Source organism: Anabas testudineus, chromosome 13 (assembly GCF_900324465.2).
Source record: "Anabas testudineus chromosome 13, fAnaTes1.2, whole genome shotgun sequence".
Lineage (NCBI taxonomy): Eukaryota > Metazoa > Chordata > Actinopteri > Anabantiformes > Anabantidae > Anabas > Anabas testudineus.
Window position 1 is genome coordinate 11014673 of NC_046622.1, and position 24485 is coordinate 11039157.

The following is a 24485-nucleotide window of genomic DNA, read 5'->3' on the forward strand; positions in this document are numbered from 1 at the left end:
TAAATTATTAATAGATGACAGCCTGGTAATTTTTCTGATAAATATTATTGCTATCAGGCTGTATTCTCTCCAGATAACAATAAAACAGGTACATAAATGACACAGACTCAATTCTATTCAGTGTTGTCACATTTTACAGACACCAGCAAGACTTAGAGTGCACACTCAATTGCTAATCCCCAGAAAGACTCTGTCCTCAGAGAAAAAACAATCCAAGGTGTCCTAGCTGGAAAACATCACATGAGCCCATAGGAATGTTTGTTATCTCCACCACCCTGGGTGGAGGTCCTGGCCTCTGTCTAAGTAATGTTAATCATTCACCACTCGTCCTATGTGTGTGTCTGTGTCACAGATGGTTACACCATGCAACCAGTATTTTGTGTTTCAGAAGTAAACATACTTGTTTTTTCTGTGCGGGCAACTTGTCCAGCCACAATCCAGGACAGTGCTGTGACTGCAGCAAGAGCCCCTATGTGCAGGAACGGACCTGTGGCCTGGACAGACAAGTGAGAGAGTGGAGAGGATGAAGGCACAATGCAAGTGAAGGGGATGTAGAGAAATGGAGACAGAGGGACAAGATAAGGGAAAGCGAATCGGGGTTTCAGAGAGATGAGAGTGAGCAAAGGAGAACAGAAACAAAGATGAGAGATAGAGAGGCGTGGAATTACAGACATTATCTTCAGTTAAGACACTGGTAACACCATTGGGAGATAATAGCTGTAATTTGTAGAGCCAACTGTACTGGCATCCATTTCTGTGGAATTGCGATTCTACTTCAATCACACATTCATGCCAATAGTCTCACAGGGACACACATATTCTCGCGCCTTTCACACTCCTTGTATATTATTTCGCTGCTAGGTGAGTGTTGTGTTGTTCCGTATGTTAAATATGGATATTTAATCACAAACATAATTCACTGCATGTCACTTAGTTACAGTTTCTAAATACAGAATGTTTTCCAGGACTTTTACTGTAAGAGAACAAAATAGGTCAAAGGACTTTATGTACTGTACAAAAATAAATGTGTGTTAGCTTGAGACTCAATAAAATGATAAAGATATATTAAATGAATATCAGAATATACCAGGTTGAAACAGGTATCAAATATCTGTAAATTAAGAAATCATGGTGGTAAACAGGCTGCACCTTATTTATTTTATCTAGTGCCACAAACCAGTGGTCAAACTCTCTGTCACATTGAAATAACTGATTCAAGACTGTATCATAACACTGTTTTGTACTAAAAATGTGTCTCAGTGGTGACGTCCAACCATCAAAATTTGCTTTAGGGGATTTCTTGTGTTTCAGTTTGCTGACCTGTAGGGATATAGGGACAATGTCCCACTCCTGCCCCCATGTCTGATTGACAGAAATCACCCCAACAATAGTGGTGAGCAGAGCAGCAGTCACTCCTATCTGTGTAGACAGAGAAAGAGAGAAACAGATAATCAAGTGAGGCTGTCGCTTTGAATACATAAATGTGCACACAATAGCTTTGGGCACTAGTTTGGTGATAGTATATTTCGAGTAGGTGATTGGCAGGGTTTTCTCAACCTTCCTCAGGACAGGTTCAGCTGATCACACACACAAACCACGCTGACAGGTAAGTCTATAAAATGTGCTCATACTACAACAATCACAAAGTGCATATATAAAACTCAACCACAATCCTTTCTCCTAGTTTTTGGCCACCCACATTCACACCAACATTTTCTCACTTGGGCTCACATTTGGCACATTACCTTATGGAGCCAGTGCAAATTCAACTGTTGCCTAAGTGCAATGTGGCAAAGTGCTAAAACCTGAAAAACAGAAATAGAACCCACATGAGACACACATATGATAAAACTTTTTAAAAACAAGTTTGCTGTCTTACAGAGCTCAGCATCAATACTTGACTGACTTAATACTGTAAGTCTAGCAATACATTTTAAAATCTGCTTCAACTAGTAATTATCATGATCAGCACAAGCACTATCTGACGACTAACCATTAAAAATGAAATATAGGTGAAGCCAGCAGCAGTGGTGGCCAGAATGGGAACAGTGCCATCACTCCACTCCCCAGAGCGGTTGTAAAGGAACCTGCAGGAACAAGAGAATTAGTTTATATGATAGAGATGTATATTAAAAAAAACAAGGACACATACAATAGAAGCATTGTGAGCAGCTTGCAGACTGTTTCAAAGGTCTCTGACAGAGGCACAGGTCCAACCAATACTATCAAACGTAATGCTTTATTGTTGCAGTAAAACTAACAGACACAACAGCAGCTGCCTCAATGACCAGAGACACCATTAATGGCCAACAGGGAAAATTCAGAGACAAGAGATTATGTGAGAGTTAGTATTTATGTACAAGTGGCAAATTGTTGGCAGCTGGCTTCTGTGTTATGAAGAATCTTCAATCTGGGATGAAGGCAACAACAATACCCAGGCTGCAGGCTCTCTCTTTGTGTAAGCAGATGCACACTTAAATATCAGGCATGTGTGTTTATTTTTAAGTACTTGACTTTGCTACAATCGCCTTTGTTACAGAGTAAAAACCATAAAAGCCTCCACGAATGTGCAATGTGACATAGTGGGATCTCCTGCTAAAAACAGTCCGTTCAATTCATGCTCGGTGGTCAAGATGAAATGCCACAAGAGCATATGAGCACAGAAACTGTTACACAAGAACTAGGTGCAGAAGTAAATGTATCTGAATCCAATACATGCTCAGCTTAGATCAAAGCTGAACATGAAAAAGGGACAAATTCAACATCAGGTCTAAAAGGTGAAGGATTCATTATTCAGTGTAACCCGAGGCTTTGTAAAAGCTGAATTCATAGCAGAGATGCTGTATAGAATTGTATTAAATTGTACAGTATATGTATACATAATATAGTGTCCAGTAAGTTATTCAAAGGTGTGTCAGTGATTCCAGTGTGGCACAAAGCCTCAGCAAGGTCACTCAGCAATTGTCCTCTGAAGGCATTTATACTGCAGGGATGTGCTGATTTTCTGTTGAGTCCAACAAAAAGCAGGAAGAAAAGCAGGAAATGTTTCCCAATAGAAATGAATGACAAATGTCCATACACTAAAAGTGACATTCAAAAGTAGGGCAGTGGAAAAAAAATAATTAAAAAAATGAAAAAAGACTACACACATCAAGAATAATGTTATGCGGACTGGGAATGAGAAGCAGAAACACTACAGTGGGAAATAAATGCGAGAAGAGGTAATGCTGATTCAATCAATACATAATCTTAATGTTCTGTAAGCTCATCATCAGTCATTTCAGTGGGTAATTTTCACCTTGAGTACTGTTATCTATATCGGATTTCAACAGCACCTTTTGAAAGAAATCATGGGATAACTTGTGTTTTATGAAATATACAGTATGTGAGGTTTAACATTACAAATACATATTACATACATACTGTAAACAGATTAATTCTACCTGAAGGTCTTGAAGAAATCTAGCATCTGGTATCTTATGTTTTCAGTCATAAAACAACTGCCAGATACATGTGACACAGTGCTTATTGATGTACAGTATAAGACACCAACCTCTGTTATACAATGTGAACTGTGGAGGGCTGGGTGGTCTCTGTTCACATTAAACTGATGATTTGGGAAATGAACAAGCTCACAAGCATGGGCAGTTTGTTTACAGACAAAACAATATAGCGACAGGTGTGTGGCTCCAGTTTGACCGCTGTACTCACCAATTGAATTCACTGTAGTCATTATGTGCCTCCCACCAGAAGTAGAACCAGACCAGCAGCAGACAGAAGGTAAACAGGAGGATGAAGGACCACAGCAGCTCCCACTGCGTGCACACACACACAAAAACAATTGCTTCATTATTTATGTGGCTCCACTATATTTCACTGGAACCGACAAAGAAACATTCGGTGATATTAAAAACTCCATGTGAGACAGACAAGAAAATGAAAGTATCTACTAGAAACACAACAGCTGTTATAAAAATCCTCTATTAGACGGTCAGCTTTCAACAAACATTGAACACATGGTGTCAAATAGGCTACTGACCTTTACCAAGTGTATTCCCTAACGCACTTTGCTCATTGACTTTAATAACTTGACACTCAAATTGAATAAGTACTGTCCTCATCTGTCTTGGACCTTTGTACCATATTAAGGTTTCTGCACCTTCACATACAGAGAGAAACACACCCTAAGCCCTTCTCCTAGGATATGTGCAAATTACTGTGATCATCTCCCTCCTTCTCACTGTCTTTTAAGTATAACTGCATGTTTGCCATGTTGCTGTGACCTTTTCTTTCAATGCAGAGGAAATTGCTCTTTTAAAGAAAGCTCAGTGCACACGAGAGAACTGAGCAACAGCATCGTCAGAAGACTTAAAATGTGCTGATAAACCCTTAAGTACCAAACACAAATAGACAGTGAATACATGAAATGAAAATGTGAGAAAACCACACATATCTCAATCCTGTTGTCAGACAAAAGTGTAATTAGACTTAGGGCTGGAGACAAATATTTGGATTTTTATTTGCTTGCACAGTTTTCTGTTGTTATATTTTGACACTCATGTTTCTTTCTTTGTGTGTGCGCGTGTGTGTGTGTGTGTGATATCCAAATACATCTATATCTCAGCTTGGCCACCTGACAGCCCCGTCATTCACCACATGGAACGTGGGAACACTTAAAACTCGATGACAAGATAAATGCTTAGTGCATATTTTGCCATGTGAAACTGGTCTAACATTGTGGCACAGCTAGCAAGAATGGAATTGGATCAATAGAGAGACATCACAAATGTCTACTCTAGCCTTGCAGGGTGGAAGGAAGGCAGTGATCACTAATCTTAATACTGTCTTTTTAGGGCCACTTCAACCCTGCCAAAGCACATTTATTTCAAAAGATGCTGCATCATGAACAAGACAAGAAGTTCACTATCCTGGCGCCTCACAACAGTCAGCGTACTGTTAACTATAACCACCGCCAAACTGCTCACACTCAATATTACAGGCAGCATAATGCTTACCACAGCATCTCCAGACTCAGTGCGAATTTGCTCTCATCTGTGATAAGAACTAGGTGCCAATGGCAGACCCGCCATGTCTGGTGCTCTCTGGTAGATGTCAATTGAGCTGCACAGTGTTGAACTGTGAGCATGGGTCGTACTAGAGGATGTCAGGCCCTCATGCCATCCTAAGGAGCGCGTTTCTGATAGTTTGGTAAGACAAATGCATACCAGTACCCTGCTGGAGGTCATTTTGTAGGGCTCTGACAGTGCTTTTCAAGTTCCTCCTTGCACAAAGAAGCAGATACCAGTAGGTAGGTACAACCCTGTCCAGCTCTCCTGTTGTAACAGCTGGTCTCTTGGTATCCCCCGTTTGCCCTTAGAGTGTACTGGGAGACATAGCAAACATTCTTGCAACTGCCTGTAGGGATGTGAAATCTTGGACTAAGACTTAGAATAAAATTTTCTGTGGCTACGGTATGCACCATTGCTTTTTGCGGAAGATGGGTTTTGTATGTCTTGCTTTTTTCCAATTCATTGCACCTGATGTCACTTTCATTTGCATCAAAGCAGGTGAAACTTCACAATCACATGTTCCTAAATGGACAGATTTATATACCTGAAGTTTAACTGACTTGGTGTTAGACTGTGATGAATACAAGTCATATGGACATGCAGTTTATATGGACATGTAAAAGTAAACAGCATAAATGCATTCAATCTGTATGTTGCTTGGTGAAAAACTAAATATCCTACCAAGAATCACAAGCATTTGTATATTATATACACTACTGTGTAGTGTCTGGATGCATTCATTTAAGTAAATTAAGCAGATAAGCTCATTGTTGTGATTGCAGAGGATCAGATTATTATCGTGTCAACCAGCTGATGCGACAGCCAGGTAAGACAGTCTGTCTGACCTATTTACCTGTTATATCTAGTCTCATCACCTGTACCTTTTTTGACATTTAAAAAGCTTTATATATGAAATCTAATGAAGTTGTGAAAATCCACTGCTCGAAATAATTTTAAACTGTGCAGCATTTGAAAAGCATGTTTTAACCTGAAGCTTGTTTTAAGAGCTTCCCCACAGTACAACATTCATACCTGGATCAGAGTAAATGTGGAAATTCAGATGGTGTTAAATGTTACATTAAATTTTTGGGTTTTGTTTTATGGCATGACTGTGGCACGTTATGCAAGAGGATTCAAGCTTGTGGAAAGAGATGCTGTTCAATCTTTCATATTTGGACATGACATTTTAGAAGTCTAACTCACTTGTGTACCAAAGTCACTTTATATTAACCAATATGGTAACCTTACAAATAACTGTGGTTGCACATTGCTCTGTCTACAACAGGCAAAACACCCTAAAAATAAAAGCTGTCTTTTCAGACAGATAAATACTGCAGTTATATTAACCTGTTAATCTATGTTATGACAAAGAACACAGCAAATGAATTCAAGTGACATAAAAGCAGGTGCCGTGGTCCCTATAGGGGCAGCTCATTGATGAAAAAGCACAGAGCCATGTTTCCCATGGTTTCCCATCGTCCTTAATGACTGGATGGAAACACCTGGCAGATCTGACCTTATTCCTGACAGGGGACATTGTTCACCTCCCACTCCCTCACTCCCCCACACTCTCCTCCCCTCTGTATTATGATGGATGCAACCTGAGATGCTCCACAGGGAACTGTTACAGTGAAGAAAATAAGTTGCCTACACTGAGGTCACTTAATTAATCAGATCATCTAATAAACTGTATGCCAAAGTCATTTCAGGGGTCTGACGGGATTTTATAATTGAACTCGCACAGCTATACTGGCCTGAATAAGGCAATTAGACATCTGTCTTTTCTACCGGTTTCTATCTTCAGACTTATCTTGTCTGCTTCAATTCACATTATATAAACATTCAGATTAAAAGGCTAGCCTTCATATGAGCAACTTAAAAGGACAAACACACCTGGGAGAGAAAATCTTGTTTCAACCATCAAGTACTCAATAGTGTATTAGTGGAGTTCTTTGGTCTGTAATGGGTCTCTAATTTCTGACGAACTCAATTATATGCATAAAACATGGATTTGTGTTGCATAAAAAGGCAGCTCTGAAGAACAACTAGGTTGTCCATTGAAGATTTAAGGTCTGGTGTTCTCTATTCCTGTTTCCCAGCTCAACAGTTTCCTATCTCAACAGCGTAGCTCATCCAGCCTGACATGACTTGGCCTGCCCTAGTGACATTAACATTCTGCAAGGCTGGCATTTTTTCATGCACAACAACCCCATGGCTCTGATAGACAAGAGCAGAAATAGAAGTCAGAACATTACTAAGTTTTTTTCTTTTTTAAGAGCAATGCATGATAACAGTCACCTGTGCTGGCCTCAGGTCATTACTCTGACTAGTTTTATGTTGTTTGGCAGTGGGGTGCTAACCACTGTGTCTGTTTCTGTTGGTGCTGAGTAATGTCACCACCACCACAATGTATTTAAGGAAAAAAACTAAACTAAACTAAAAATCATTTTTAAAGAGGAGAACAAAATTGCTTCCTAAACAGGAAATACTAAAAATTATAAAAGCCATAGACTAGGTCTTATAGAGCAGCCTCACTGCTAAAAATAGAAAGATCAGATGGATCAAGGCAAACATGACTGCAGTGTGTAAACACTCAAATTAAAACCTAAAAAGGATATGTTCCAGGAAATCTTCCACTTGCACGTTGTTCACCAACTATCTGCAAGCAACAGTCATACATGCTGTAAAACAATTCTTAAAATGTCAACATAGGATTTAGAGTTTACAGAAGTTTTCTGATGTGCATTTGCCCTATTTTTTTACTATGTGCTCAATTCATAATGCCAACATGACTGATCAACCTGTTTGTTGTGCTTTCCCTTGGGGTACAGCCTAAGTAGGTCAAATAGGATGTAGGCAACAACAATGTCTTATCCATACGAAGGTTATTACTCATACTCATGCTCTACAGCACAGTGCAAGCATGTGTAGACATGTACTGTATGCTTTACTGTACTTAAATATAAATGAGAAATCGCATAGTGTATTAAAACAAAGTAAGACAGTACTATCTACTCTGAATTGCATCTCATTTGCAAGTCAATCCAAGACTAAATATGGAACCAGGATGCAGTGTTATTAAGACATGACAAAAATATATACACAGAAGTACACCAGTTGGGTGTTGCTATGCATGTGTGTACATTTACTGAAGCAGTCAAACCTATAGATGCTGCTACAGCATTCGACCCTTCTGTGCTTACTGCAACCCCCTTGACAGCAGGACACGACGTGTCAGCATCCAAATCACTGCAAGCTGTATACATTTATAGCACACCAATACTAGGAAGAACTCATTTATGAACACATATGAAAGGTAATTAAGCATGTTTCGATGCGTGAAAAGCAAGTAGTTGGCATCCACTAAAAGTATAAATGGCTCAGTTTTTCGCTCAAGTGTTGATATCACATTTAAATGAAACAAAAACCAATGTTAAAATCAGACCACATTGTGTTGAAGGGAATCCATAATGGAGTAAGTGTGCTTAATTTTTCAAATGTATTTTATTTCACCCCATAGTGGTGAGGAATTAACATCAGGAAAACGCCCTCATTAAAGATTTATTAATTATTTAGAAGACCTGCTTGACTAATGGTGAAGTGTCACTATGACTGGACAAAACTACCTTCAACATCATCATCGTCATCATCATCGTCATCATCAAACACTGTTTTAATGGAGAACAACCATTTGAAGACAAACTGTAGCCCTGAATTCTTGTTTTTCTGAATTAATAATCTCGCCTGTTGTCCTGTCATGTTAACTGTTGGTAAACAAAGTAAAGTTACTTTGTGGAGTCACCAATAATCCTGCAAGTAAGTTTAACTTCTTGCTGGTACAGTTACTGCCGTCTTCCCTGTCCAGTATTTCTCAGGCAAATGGAGACCAAAAGATCACTGACAAATGAAGGCGGAGAAGCTTTGTTTCTATTTTTGAAGCCTTTGTGTGACTGAATGGTAAAGACTGGCTAAATGGAAATACTTTCAATTATTACTGAGAGGCCAGATCGGCTTGCACTGCATGACGTGTGCAGTCTTTCTACAAAGCAACTTGAAAAGAGACAGGAGCAGCTTCACTCAACCAGTCAGCCAACCTGAACGGCTCATTACAGTGAACAAAGATGAAAAAGGAGAGAAATGGCACGATTCGCTTGTGGATTATGAATGAGTCTACAGTTGTTTCAACGTGCGATTCCCATCTCTCACGCTTCTGTGATTAGGTGATCAGGTCGGGTTACATGTAGCCGATACCCGTCTTTGATTGGTCACAGTTTGTTTACTGGGCTTGTTAAAGATGCAGAGTTATATGACATCACCTTGATCTATGCTAGGTAGCTATCTCAGGGGAAATGACAGTTCTTTACTTCTAGTACACTCAAATAAACAGTGGACTATACAACTATATTCTCACCATTCTCCATAATCATTGACAGCATAGTTTTGGCTCATTTTGTTTTCAGTTCTCTCCATTATGTAAACAAGACAGGAGAATGTTGAGAGGGAAAAGTCCTGAACCAGCTGGATGGAAATGAACAGCAGCAGAGTGCATGTGCCTGACTGTGTGTTTTCTTACACTGGGGTCAAGACAAGTGCTGTCCAACACCACATGGTCAAAACAAAGGATGAGCATGGTGAACAAAGAATGCAGACTCTGCATTATCTTTTCAGTTAGCCTGAAAGACGACCACTTGCAACAGGAAACAGAGCTACACAGTGTCCAGTTTCCTGCAAACAGGAGAGGGAATTATAAAGAAAATAAATATCATATGTAATCGTATGAGTCAGTTACATAATTTTTGTAATGTAAACGCTAGAGCGCTCAGATGTGTCCCTGACAAGGATGTTATAGGAAAATACATCAACAATGTGATGTGGTGGTTTTAACGAGAGCTGGCCTGAAGGCTTGTCTGATTGTATGTCATATCAGCAGAAGTGATGCAGCCATAACTAAAATCGTAACACAAATAGTCAGCTGGACACCTTGGAGACGCATGTACTGTATATAGGATCTGCATTTTAAGACCAAGTGTAAACAGGGTGTTTGTTGAACCAATATAACTCATGTGTCCTTCCTCAATATGGAACAAAGGAGATAAGGGACAGGTCAGGACACATGGCTCATCTGCAATAGTTATCCTGGTCCTACTGGTAGTAATGGAAAAAGCACAGCAATGCTGCTTGGGGGTAGGGGTGGGGCTTCACACTTGCACACTTTTGAAATTATTTGATTTTAAATCTTTTGTAGTGCAGCTTGTGGATTGTTATTACACCAACTTACCCACATGTATCTGATGGATAATATTCATTACAAACTCTAATTAAACTAATTAAAATGTGCACAACAGACAAGTGGAAATATTGTGCATTGTAATGTTGATTGAACAACTAAGATGAAAACTCCTTTGGTCAAAGATAAGTTTTTGTAAATCAGTGTTTAGACGAACATCTGTCTCGGCTATCTAGAGACCCATGAGGTGTTAGAGCACAGTGCTATGGATGGCAAACAAACTGACCACACTGATTACACAACTACAAAACGTAGGCGAGCAAAATTGAAAATGTTTTACTTCCTACACAGCCATCTTGTTATTCAGAGCTGTGAAGAGACATGAATCTAACAGCTTCACTAACAGCTTTTAAATTCAGTAGCCAAAAACAAAGGATAGAAATGCTATGTTTTATCTTATACAGGTTTATTGTTATTGGAAGATCAAATCTAAATTATTATTTATAGAAATTTACATTTTTAAATGGAGATCTGAATATTTAAATCGTGCAGGACAGCTGAACAGTGATGATGGAAAATGACCTTCACAAGATAAATTACACGGAGAGCGGCACAATCAGGTCTCATTTGCTTCCAACCTGATCTGAGCACGTGCACATATGAGTGTGCAGCTTTTCATTCTCTCGTGAGATAATCAATGACAGCAAGGACAGTCTCAGCTGTGAAGCACTTTCAACAGCTTTGTTACACTTCGTTTTTATCTGACAAACTCCTGTACCGAAGTATTAAACATGTCAAATATGTTATCTACATTATCTACTAAATACAGAAAAACCTAAATACATAAGAGGTGAAATATTCAGACATAACTCATGGAAGGTCAGTCAAATATCACTCTGTGCCAGAAGTGGAGCACATTTAAACTGGTGTCATTTACACACAAAAGAGGTTTCCTCCCCCTCTCACCTTGGTGGTGTCATCATGGGAACGTTGATAGCGTTTCCATCGGCAACCGTAGATCCCTGTGATACATGACAAACACAGCTGGCGCTCATAGACCTGGAGGGGTTGGTGTTTCACCATGCTCCTTCAGTCACTCCTGCTCCTGTTTCCAGGGCTCTAACATCCCACTGACTTCAAGATATCCTTTAGGAAGGGGAAAAAAAAAAAAAAGCATTAACATTGACACAAACATACCATACTTACAAACTACTCGACACCACAAAGACCACAGCGGATAATTCATGGAACAAAAAGTTAGTTGAGTAACATGTCTGGCACTTTCAAAGAAAACACATGCTGGCTTTAAAAGCACTATGATTTGATACAAAGCCCAGTCTCAAATTAAGACCTTGTTTCCCAGCTCCTGTTTCCAATGACAACTGAGATTGCATGGGGCTTTCATCAATATGATCAAGGAAAAAAGAAAGAAGAAAATGAAATTGACAAGAGCTCTGAACTGACCATCTATTGAACATTAGATTACATTACAGTGACCATATATATCAGTCACTACATAGCCGGACAAGAGGCAGAGTCTCGGCCCTTTTAAGGTAGGCCCAAAAATAAGAAAAAATAAGACAGAAAAAGGCCAACATGTGTAACGAGGATTAAATTTAACTGACATTTAAGTAAAACTGTTCTACTTACACCAGAAAAATGAATGCATTGTGCTTTGTAAAGTTTTAATGCTCGGTTTCTTTAGTGATAATTAAAGCAGCAAGCTGAAGAATAACTCTACTGATCTACTGACAATCATTCAGTGCACAGCTGTATGTTCTTCCATTTACCAGGGTGCTGAGCTGCTACTTTTGTAAGAATACATTAACCAAGTTCATTAAATCCTCACTCAGGGATGTTTTGTCTACATCTTACTAAAAAACACATTTTTTATCATTTATCTCAAACTTCAGGGAGGCAGCTTCACCTGGCGCCTTCTACAGCTGTGCTACTCCTTTTTAATGTGGAGGAGTAAGAGAACCTGATGGTAATGGCGAAAAGCCAGTAATTTCGTTCTTGTCCAATGTGGTGCTCACCATGGTGGGAGGTACCGAGCTGTGTTAGATGTTGGAGTTGCTGCTGATTCAGCTCTGAGACACAGTTCAATGTGGAGTTGAAAGTTCATCCGGTGTTATTAAAGTATAAACTCTGCAATTAATAGCATTCCCTTCTGATGAGAGTCAAACAACCACGGTTAAGAGTTTCTACACAAAAACATTTTTCGCTAGATAAGTGCTGTTATTCCTCTGTAATTGCAATTTCTAAAACACAGCTAGTGTATGGTTACGTCTCATCTGATGTTTCACAGCATTTCTGCATGCTAACTACACTTACTTACTGCTGTAATCAGGCTGTCTCAGGCTCTCGGCAGCTGCTCATTAGCATCTGCAGCAATTTCCTGTTATTAGTAAAACTGCTCTGACGAGGGCAGACCAGACTGAGCCCACCCCAGCAGGACCCCATGGTCTTTGACGAGCAGTGGTACAAGTCAAGGAGCACTGGTAGAAAAGCACAAATGCACCGAACAATACCTCTAAAATCATTAATAGTCATAGGTAAGCAAGATAAATAAGGCATCACTGATGGACAATGCAATTTAACTTCTCATGTCAAAAATCTGTAAACATCCTCACAACGAAGGGCTCTGTCAAAAATACCTGAGTTGTTGATCTGAACACTACATTTCATGTCAAGGACCCTTGGGGTAAAACAGTTTAAATGTAGTGAGTAATTATGCACTATGTACAGAGTAGTGGCAATGACATTTTTATGCTTTACCACAGGCCAAACATACCACGTCCCTGCGTGTTATCAATTATTGCCTTATCTTGTTTTTTAGTCTGCTGCTTCATTGTCCAACATCAAGCTGCCAATGAACCACCTTACAGAGTCCCTACATTGCAGAAAGACATGTGGACCTTGATCAGATCAGGCTCTGCTGGTATATCTATCATGCTTGTCTGATATATTCCTTTGATCATGTAAGTGGATCAAGATTTCTAGCTTTCTAAGTACGGGATTTAGATTTTGAAAAAGGGATAGAGTTGAGGTGGTAGAGTGATCTTTATTTATTTACTTTTTGGTTGTTGGTTTAAGTCGAGCAGTTATATAACTTCTCATCTAAGACGTTAAGTTTCCACTGGTCATGACAAGAACATCACGAATGAATCAGTCAATTCCCATGAAATTCTCAGTGGATACAGACAACAAACAGAAGATGAATCATCAAGAGAATGACTTTGGTCTTCCATGTTGTTGATTCATAAAACGAGAAGCAAGTGTCTGTTTTCTTTACTTAAAAACTTAAACTGTTCAGTCAGTTCTGCATTTTAAAGCTTTATATTTTAAAGACAGTTTATGTAGAAAGTGTGTATGTACATTGTTAATTATAATATTAACATTCAAAATACATTTAAACTGCAATGCTACAGTACATCAGTATTTATTTTCTTTTTTGCAACCTCAAAAGGCACATAACCATTAAAACTGGATCATTATTTTTATCTTAATATTGGCAGGTCTAAACTTCAACAATGGTGCCAACAATGAACAAAAGTCAAATATAGACAGAAAGGAAAACAATGATGCAGTTGATGAAGCAACAAGTAACAACCACTTTCAGCACAGTCATGTTGTCACTTGTTGACAAATTACAATGTTCAAACCTGTATCCACAGCAGTGGCTCCATGTTGTTATAGCAAAGCGGTTAATGTGGCTTATGTTGCAACATGTTTAGCTTCAAAAGCTTGCATTCATGTCCGTGTTACAGCCACTTGTAGGATACAGTCAAAAATATCACAGACTCACAGACACACACACCTACTTCATTTGAGCTGAACATCAAACAGCCCTTTAACTCTGACCATTTGATGTGGGTTATTATCATTATAAGGCAGAACGACACCGAGGCCACAGATTTGTCACCCTGAAATTGGAGAATTATCCATTTTTTACTTCATAGTTAATAACACTGCTTCGGGCAGTATAAAGACAGAGGGAAAAGTGCTGCAATTAATCTCTTAATCAGCATGTAGTCTTACCAGAAGCTCATCAGCTAAATACGACCCAGTGAACACAATTAAATCTGGAATTAACTGTAATGAATTGGCAAAGCCACCTTCATTACAGCACAAGCTGCAATGTTCTGCAAGAAAGAAATTATATTTACCCAAGATTCTGCAGATGCACTGTAAAGTTTTGCCAAAGTGGCAGTGGATTGCTCTGACCACAGCAATATGGAAGCGTGACCATCATTAGATGGCTCTTCCTCTTTCATATATAGACAGGAAACAAAGCCACCTAATTCCACAGTCTCAGAAACATTACTCCCAATGTTACAAAAAAACAAAACAAACAAACAAAAAACTCTTCCACAGCCTCCAAGTCATTTTGCTTTCTTTGTACGTCACTTGTCAGTCACTTTGATTAAAATGCATATTAGGCCAATGGGGGATTTTTGTTTCACAACTGCACCACATGTGGCCACTGGGAAAAATAGCTTAACATCTCATTCATATCCACCTGTTGTAATAGATACATGATTAAAGCCAATCTGGGGCCTGATGTTTTCTAAAGTGAGTGAAAGGCCAGGATCTGGAAAGCTCAATAATTGTAAATTAATGCCCAAACAAGTCCTATTAATGGACTAATAACTTAACCGTTAGGAGTCAAATTAAGTGACTGAGACTACAATAAAATGATTGACAAGAAGTTGACACTGATCGAGAATTAACAGGAACCAGGATTGTTTTTAGAGGCACCCATCAGTGGCATTGACCTTTAAAGTACATATTGGCTTCAGCTTCAAGCTGTGGTGGTTGCCCTCAGGTTTCAAATCTGATTTTATGTACACTATGTGCACTGTCGAGCTTTAAAACACTCCATCAGAAGCTGCCAGGCTTTTTGTAACTGAAATAGATTAAACAACTGGAACATTTAATGGTCAAAATTTTCCACTGCACACGAAGCAACTCTGATACCATTTATGTGAATGTTAAAGATTGAATTAACTTAGATAAGTTAAGATATAGGGGTTAATAAAAACAACAACTTAACAGCAGTTGTCATCTTTTTTTCTGCTGCCTCATATCCTCCAATCAAAGTCACAGTAAGAGTCTGCAGGGGAGGAAATGCTTCAGCAGTTTCCTAAAAACAGTGTCTTGTCCCGACCAGAGAACTGAGGAAGACGCCAAGCAGCAGAAATATATAGGAGAATACACAGTGAGAAGAACAGTTTCATAACGAACAGTTCACAAAAGGGAATACTGTAATAATTTACAGTATGTAAACATGGAGAGCCAGGTCTGGTTATTGTGCAGAGTATTGTGCTTTTAAATATGCAGGACACAGCAGGACAGAGTCTGCATGAGATTAATTTTCACTTGGGGAAACGGTGCATTTCATTTCAGTGAGGGGTGGTCTCGGGCTGTCGGACTCAGACATTTATGTTCGCACATGCAGCTCACCTGGGTAATGTCTAGAGAATTTCATGTTTTATTTACAATAATGTCTAGAAAGGTATGGTATCAGTGCATATGTCAAGTTATAAAAGTAGATTACAGACTTCACTACAGAGTCATTAATTAATTAATTTTATTTAAGTGATGATTTGTTTACTGTTCTGTCTGAGACAAATACTTATATTATGATCCTAAATGTCCCGAAGCCAAATGATCACAATCTGGGTCCTCAACATTCACGTGTAACTTAATATCTTGTCTTGAAGAGCATGATCAGATGCCCTGCCGTGGTAAACATACAGGACTAAGTAGATTTTTGTGTCAAGTTGTGACTTAAACCACAACTTGACCATCAGGGGCTTTGGGTGAAAAAGGAAATAAACCTTTTCAAATATTTCCAATAGAAAGACAAAATTCAATGTAAACACTTAAGTCACATACAAAAGATTATATGTTATGACACAAACATGAACCTACAGTATTTCTATTTATTCTACTGAAAATGGGCACCTCTTGAATCTTTTCCTGATCCCCGTTCTGTTTGAATGGTCTGAACTGAGACGTTTAGTGGATATCCAAGTAACAAAGTGCCATGGAGACTTGGCTGAATCATGAGGCATTAGAGGACGCCTGTGAGGGAGTTGATTAGTGACACATGGCTGATAAAGCCTATTATAACAAGCAATGAGAGATTCATCAGCACTGACAGGCAAGTACTCACACTGCTGTCTTTAATTCATCTTGCCACGAGACAAAGCCTGATGAGTTTCCCGGGAAACCAGAAACCTGTAGACATGTTCAAACCGGCCACTGGTATGTGGAGACAAGTGCAATGTACCAAATTAAACTCTTAACTGCTCTGGTAAAAAAAGGAAAATTACTGCCACTAATTAAATTCATTGAATCAAGGTTATATATAACGGTGAGCTGTAGTTCAGAGAAGAGGGCTGTCTACAATATCAGACTGCACAACATATATTACATCCCAAGAGGAGACTGGGGAAAAAAAAAAAAAAAAGTTTTTGAGTCTAGTCAATTTCCTTGACTCACATTATTACTTCTGGGCCCTAGCCCTTCATAATACAGGCTATATACAGTACCATTTAATAACATGATCTATGTACCACTGCCAGCACAACATCTATATGGTAAACTGTAAAACCTGCATAATAAACTATAGTCTACAGTCAACAATATAATATAGAACAGACTGGGAAATCAAAAGTCACCATACATTTTATAATCAATCGTATTAGAAGCACTATCAAAAGGGTAATACACTCCACAATTCCTCCCCTCATGTCAGTTATTTACACTTCTGAGGCTCTTAAAGCAACAGTTTCATTTGATTTCTTAACACCTGGAAAACAATGGTCAGTCAAACAACATGCATCTGTCACCATGTGCTGACAGCCTTGAATAACACCTTCATCTCCAGTAACAACAGGGTTAATGAACAGAGGATTTGACCACTAAAACATCAATTGAGCTGCAGCTATTTAAGGTCATGAGCTCCCTGTGTGCTGTTAGAAGAAGCCTGAAATTTCCAAACAATAATTATCATCCTGACGTCAGAGGAGTGTGCAGACTTGAAGACAAAAACAATAAGAGGCAGCATATTACATGATTAACTTTATTATATTCTCACTGAACTGCAAACTGTAGAAAGCCTGTGGGTAACCCAAAAACTGCAGCAAACAAAGTAATAGCCATGGATTCGCCTTTGTTATGGCCACCAACGACGCACTCCAAAAAAGAAGGATGTTACAAGTACTGTAGCAGCCTTCACAAAGTAGTGAAAGATGAACAGAGGAATACTGATTAGCTGACTGCAGATGAGCAAAAAGGAAAGCACTGACAATGCAGAATTAGGTGCATCTGGCTAACAAGCAGTTGGCTCTGATGTTAGGAAAGGTTGATGTCAAAGTTCTTAGTCTTGTTGACTCAACATTGTCGATTTTTCTATGGGTTTGGGTATACACATTTTCATATTGTACAATTACAACAAATACATTGTTAGTTAAATCCAAGGTGAGAAAAAAAATGATGATATGAAGATGAAGGCATCTTCACGGTACAGTATATAAAGTATTTATAGAATGTGTGTTTTAAAATATTTACTTGAATGCAAAAATATGTTGAATTATTTTTTGCTTTGAGAGATAATTAGTAGTAAAATAGGTAGCAAAAATTAGTAGCAAAAAAGGTAATTTGGATATCTCTTGACTTCCACAAGTGCAGGTGCAGCGTATAAGCTGCCAGAACAGATGTATGTATTTGCGTTGACTTTGAGTGCCTGTTTTAACACATCTATTGAACTTAGCTGGCACGACTTCATTAAAGTCAACTTGTTGAGCTTAAGAATATGAATTTACATATTCATAAGTATGAACCTGAATCGATAGTTTGTCTTAGTGTCTTTTATGACAGCACCTTGCTAATCAAACTGACAACTCATCAATCTGAAAAAAATATGGGTCAGAGATAATCTGTGGAAAAATTAATGTAATCACAGTCCATCAGTATTTTCAAATTATAAATCTCCCAGCAGGAAGAGGAAATGCCATTAGAAAAATTATATAAATTACTTGGAAAAATAAATCCACCCACTCATTTAAATGAGATAAAACAACAGTGTAAGTGGTCTGAGTGATGAGTGAAGATATCACTCATTTTTCATCTGAAGATAAAAATAGTCCTCATGGAGTGGGGTTCTTCTTACAGTGTCCAGTCTCTGAAAAGTGATATGATGGAGACTGGTAACAATCTGATCTGAGAACTATAAGATGGCTTGATGCTGAGCTTCATTGCAGACCAGTGTGGATACAGAGAACAATTAAGCCACATCATCAGTTATGTGGAGTTGGTCGGTCTGGTTGTTAATTAATCCACATTTTGAGCGACATATATAATAACACTGATATATAACGTATGCATTTTGGAGTATGAAGATTCACCCAGCTAGGCACATGTTTTGACGCAGAAGAACAAACTAAACTGTTTAAAACAGAACAATTCCCAAGACAGGAACCAGTAACCCAGCACTGTCCTGCTAAGAGGTGACAGCACTGATAGTGTGCGGGTTGGAATAATTATCACCTTGAAGACTGAAAGACGCAGACTCCTGTCTGCTTAATGTATATTTGCACCACGCTTTCCCCATCAACTTTAGCACAGCCTGTGATTTTGGATGTCTGATAGAACAAACATGCATACGAACCCTGAGTTGAAGGTCAGTGTCCATGATGCCCACATAAGTTTCCAACTGACTAAAAACCATAAATTACTGTTGAATGCTTCTATTAATGTTTCTGGTTTCTGAATGAAGTGGTTCCACTGAAGTATTCAGTAACAGCTTTAGACTGGAATAATAAAAGCCTAGCCTCGTCACAGTAGATTCCCTAATTGAAGTTCGACTATCAAGTACTAAGTGTATTTTCTTTTTTTTGTTCGACGTTTAGTTAGATAGTTAGTGTGTTAGTACATTTACAGATATGATTAATGGCTTCTTCTTCTAAAATGCATTGCATCATCTTGTATCTGTACAAGTGAATACACCATTAGCATACACAGTCATACCTGCAGCTCTGTGAGGCTGTATGCAGCTGTGCTTTCAGCTAAGTTAGCATAATGCCGAAGCAAGAGTAGAATAAGTAGTGACAAGTGCAGAGGAAGTGTGAACATTTCCTAGACTAAAGGACAGAAGAATAATGATGGCTTTGGGGAGAGTGAGGGTTAGAGAGATGGCCGCTTCACCTCTTTTCAAAACAAGCTGAGTGTGTTGGTGTTATAACAAAAAGCAGGTGCATGACATCTATATTCAAGACTTCTATGAAGGTTTCTTTAAAAAAAAGAAAAAAACTACTTTATACTTTATATATAAACTACTGTCTCACTTTTTTCTGGACTTGATGTTTAATCTTGTTGATCTGATCATCAGGTTTCAGAGCATATGAGCATCTTCCATTAAACTGCCTGATTGAGGTCCATTTTTGTTAATTCCCCAAATGGTTACTAAAATGGACCATGATTTTGGTAATGAAAGAGAAAAACAAAGGTAGATATTTTTTTGATATTTGTTTACTGGTGACTCTTGACAAAGGTAAAGGTCCATTTATTATAGCTACAAAATACAGAATGAATTTAAGGGAAACAGATACAGTCCGTTATATTGCTATGCTTTATTAAAACACTTTCCAACCAAGGCTCCAATGAAATTATGTACAGTTACTGACAATAGTGTATACAGCAAAATGCTTTCATGGCAGCTTTTGCCACAATTGGTTTTCTCCAATAAGCACATTTTTTAACTGTTATACTAAATCAAATGTAGTTTACAATTCACAATAACCAGGTTACTTGTATATGCATGTAAACACACTGATTATATCAACCAACCACTGTGAACTACTTAGCTTGTACAGCAGCAATGTCAATCTAATCCTATTTTGTACAAGCACAGTGCATTTATGCAATTTAAATGATTAGTTCTTAGAGGAGCACACTGTAGTATTCACTTACTCTTCTGATCTAATGAATGCAAGGTGCCTGGCACTTCAAGGAGCATAACTCTAGTGCTATCTGGCAGGGAAAAAAAACTATTTTTTTAATATTTGTAAATTTATTTTCCCCGAACTTAGCCTGGGGAAGTGCTTCTCCAATCCATTTGCTGTCATGTGGCAGAAACTGTTTTGTCTGGACCTGTCTTGGCCTGTTTGCATGTCAGGTTTTAGGGAAAGTATTCTGGGGTTAGTCCCTAATCACAGGTGATATTGCCGTGGTAAACTGTGTTTTAAAGTAAACAGCTGACAAAAACATCCATGGCATGCAGAAACAAGGTGCAAACCATTGTTGAGCTGCATGGGCAAATGAACCAAAACTGCACGGGCTTAGTACTCTGAGGCCTCCTCTGCTTTTCATGGCCTATAGAAAAAGAAAAACAGTGGATGGACTAGTATCTTTTATCAAGGTGCCATCTGTATGTCTGCATGAGGGCTCTTCACCACCATCTGTGTGTTGACATTACACTGAGTTCTGTCCTCTACTGTGACTGCTGTCTGAGCCCAGAAGGCAGGGCCAGGTTGTGCAGGTGCCACCATGGTGAAATAAGCTTTCTCCTATGAACATATGGCTTCTTTAATTTGATTAGAGGGCAGATTTCAAATATGAAACAAGAAATATTTTGCCGGTATCAACAAACTGTAAATACAAGAGCATATGTGTGAAAATGGTCATAAAATAACCTGAAAAACTGCTTTCCTGCTCCAGTTAGGAGGTTTAGATAATATTAATTGCTTCTTGCCTAAAGGGTTGATTCAGAGATAGTAGAGGCATGGTGGATATGAAAAACCATTGAAAGGCTAACTCTCATTTTACAGAATGTGTATTTTCTCTGCTACAGCAGTCAGTGTTTGAACTCTGTGGTGGTGGGTCTCCAATGGTGGGAATATCGCCAGGACTGACGGGATAACAATCACACTTGTTATCCAGTCAGGGAGGTATTGTTGTCTTTTCTCAAAGGGAAACCTCAGCTCTGACAGCATAACTCAACACATCCCAGTTGACTTGAGTGTTGGGCTTTGAAGAGAGTTCAAGTTGCAAACTAGCAACTAGGAAGTGAATCAAAGCATCTAATGTTCCTGTGAGGGTTAAATTCATAGCAATTAGCCCAAGTCACAAGCCATAGGGCACCAGGTATTGTCCCAGTGAACATGTTTACAATAACAAGAGCTGCTATGCATTGCAGATATCAATCCTGACACAGAAGGGAGTCACTCGAGAACAGCAGGACTGCAACCTTTACTGAGGATGGCACAAATGACACTGAGCCAAACGACTGTTGTGCCCAGCCATCCCTCTATCTGCTCCTCTGTTCCATCTTCTATGCTTTGCCACTCTCTGCACAGCCCTTCAGGTATTAGTCATTAAAAAATACAATTAGATGTAAATTACAAATCCAGCAGCAAACATTAAAATTCTGACCTATTACAAGGGCAAGCCTGATTCAAATATTCTTACAAACAGCTCTCATCTCCATCGATCAGACATTAGTTGTTAGCATGTTCGACATTACAACTGGTAAAAGTTGCAGAGAAATGTCTTAACAGAGGGGAAAACTGGCTGCAGTAAAGTAGCAATGTGTCACAAAGGACTGTGGAAATAACAGTCTTTGACCAAGTTATAACTGTTATGTACACACCCTTGTAAGCACAGTTTTCTTTCTCGCATCTTTAAATCCAATAAAACGACAGGGAAATTTAATCTTTTCATGCGGGTGCTAGAAATTAATAGCAAACATTTTCAGAAGCGTGCCAGCTCTTTGCAGAGGTTCATCATCCTTACTGGGGACAGATGATGATTAAATAGGCATGTGTGTATGTGTGTGTTTGTATGAGTGTGAGGGACAGAGATGAGACAAAGAGATGAGGCTGGACTTAACCCTGCTGCTTGAGGGGACCCAATAATAACAGATCATTTTTTTACAACTTCGACTCACACTCCCTCTGGATAGTTTTGCTCGGTTTTATCCAAATGTGTTGCCTGTGGCATATCAAGTTAGAAAATACACCACATCTATTGTGGGATGAGTGTCTGGTGTGGTCCTCCTTCCTAAAAGCAGCAATTTGAAAATTCAGGACATAAACATAAACATTCACAGTGACCATTACACTTAAGCAGGCAAAGCAGAAAGGCTGGAACACAGAATCAATACACATCTCAAATGGACAACATCTCAGTACTATGTGCACAGTGCAATGCAAGCTCAGCAGCATAACTACATTCCCAGTCTGCAACAATATGCATGAACAAGAACATGGACAAATATGAAACTGTAAAAATAGAGCACGTCTTCTGTGGAGAAATGTAAGAGAAGGTAAGTGGATTACCGCTGCAAACACTGCATACCACATTCCTCCCTGTTCTGGCCTATTATGTCTCCCTCTGGTCTCTCTTCTAAATCAAGGGTGATCAAGCCTTTTCAGCATGGCTGGACATTTTTTCAACACAATACCTCACCCATATCAGAATCTAATCCACGCTAATTTGGAGACCACTAGAGACACAAATGTTAAGTCACTATTTTTCCAGCTCTCTGTTTTCTCAAGGCTCTTAGTCGGAATATTAAGAGTAATGTTTATTTTCTCAGTCAAGATGACTTTCAATGCCATAACCTGAAAACATTTTCATGGTGCTCTGCTGCCCTTAGGACACGAGTTCCACTGACTATACAGAAGCAGATACAGTACTGGGCTGTAGAAGCCAGAAGCAGGCACAAAAAAACGCAGCATTCAGCACACTCCACTCCAAACCCCTCAATCCCAAACTCAATTAATAGATGCTGTAAAAAAAAAAAAAAAAAAAGGCAACAAAAGGGCCTTGCATAGTCACTAAAGTCTTGACACATCCCAAGTTATCAGTCTATTGCAACTCTGACCTAACAGGTTATAATCCCTTTTCAAAGTTATTGTTTGCATGCCTGTGGGATGTAAATACTGCCATCGGTCACCTGGAGCTCTGCACAAACAAATACCACTGGAGGTGAAGCTGTGACAGATGGGGAGGTGTTAAAACAGAAGCACTGGACCAAATGGGGCCTCTCTTACAGCTCTCCTCAAGTTTAAAGAAGGTACAACTCCAACGTGCTCCCCAGATTAAACCTCCTGTGAAGTGAACGTCATAAGCTCATATAAAATCTTATTTCCTGGAAAGCTGATGGAGCAGGAACATCCAAATGGCGATCCAAGACTTCAAATGAAAACATAAAAGAATAATGGTGCCATGAATGATGCAAGTGGCGAGAGTGCTGCCCACCAGTATCTTTGGATGCGCATGAATCTACCAGAGAGTCTGTGCTGGATAAAAACGCAGGCTCTGCTCATAATAGGCGGAATCAATTATTAAGGGTTCCATGTGGGGTGTTTTCATAATTACAACTCACACTAATTAAGTCCACACACACACACACACACTGTAAATGCAGAAGTAAAACGTCCAGAAGACATCACCCGCAGGTAAACGAGAGCAAACCGTTACACACTCACCTGTCCGAGCGCCGCTGCCACTTTCTTTGATTTCCCAGTTAGGTCCGAGCTCCTCGGTGAAGTTGGGACTTTTCTTTTCCCTTCTCTCCGCCCCGCGGGAGACGCACGGGGTGTGTGTGTGTGTGTGTGTGTGTGTGTGTGTGTGTGGGAGGAGGACAACCCGCCTCAAACGTAGCGTGTGAGAGGTGTTTGGCACAACCGGTAAATGCAGACAGGGGCGAAGTTTAACACACCGAAACCCCCGGAGGAGAAAGAGGGAAGCTAACAGAAGCCCTGTGTCATGGTTTCAGTCTGTGCGTCCTGGGCTGTTTTTTTGGTTTGGTCCTCTCTCTAGGTTAAAACGTGTCTCCTCTCCTCTTTCTTTTCTTTTTTCTTATTTTAGTGAGCAACGATAAACACGCTGCACTCCAGCGGAGGACTTCAGTGTGGACTGATGGGAGGAGTGAGGCTCGGTCTTTTTATCCGCAGCCTTCCTGCGCGTCACCACGCCGACCGTACCCACCGGCCTGCGCGTTCAAGGATCCTCGTTGGCCGCACCGCTGTGTCTTTGCTACACCTTTCAAATGAAGCGCATTCTTGCGATTGCAATTCGTTAATCAATATTTTCAAGCACCCAACACGACTTACTATCTTTCTCCACTCTTTGCACTCTGTAGCGACGGGAATTGAAGCCAAGGGGTTACTATC

At 39.4% G+C, this 24485-nt stretch overlaps 1 protein-coding gene across 2 annotated transcripts in view; it reads right to left on the reverse strand.

Annotated features, from left to right (window-relative positions):
- gdpd5b (glycerophosphodiester phosphodiesterase domain containing 5b) overlaps window positions 1-24228 on the reverse strand; it is a 35882-nt gene extending 11654 nt beyond the window's left edge. For both annotated transcript variants that reach the window (XR_003299216.1, XM_026366725.1), the window contains exons 1-7: window positions 23799-24228; window positions 11263-11442; window positions 3712-3815; window positions 1994-2087; window positions 1746-1805; window positions 1321-1419; window positions 401-494 (exon numbers count right to left, since the gene is read on the reverse strand). Coding sequence is in view for 1 of the 2 variants with exons in the window: in XM_026366725.1 (XP_026222510.1) it covers window positions 401-494; window positions 1321-1419; window positions 1746-1805; window positions 1994-2087; window positions 3712-3815; window positions 11263-11379 (568 nt within the window). In the remaining variant the exon portion in view is untranslated. The remainder of the gene's footprint in view (window positions 1-400; window positions 495-1320; window positions 1420-1745; window positions 1806-1993; window positions 2088-3711; window positions 3816-11262; window positions 11443-23798) is intronic.
- Between the last annotated feature and the right edge of the window lie 257 nt (window positions 24229-24485).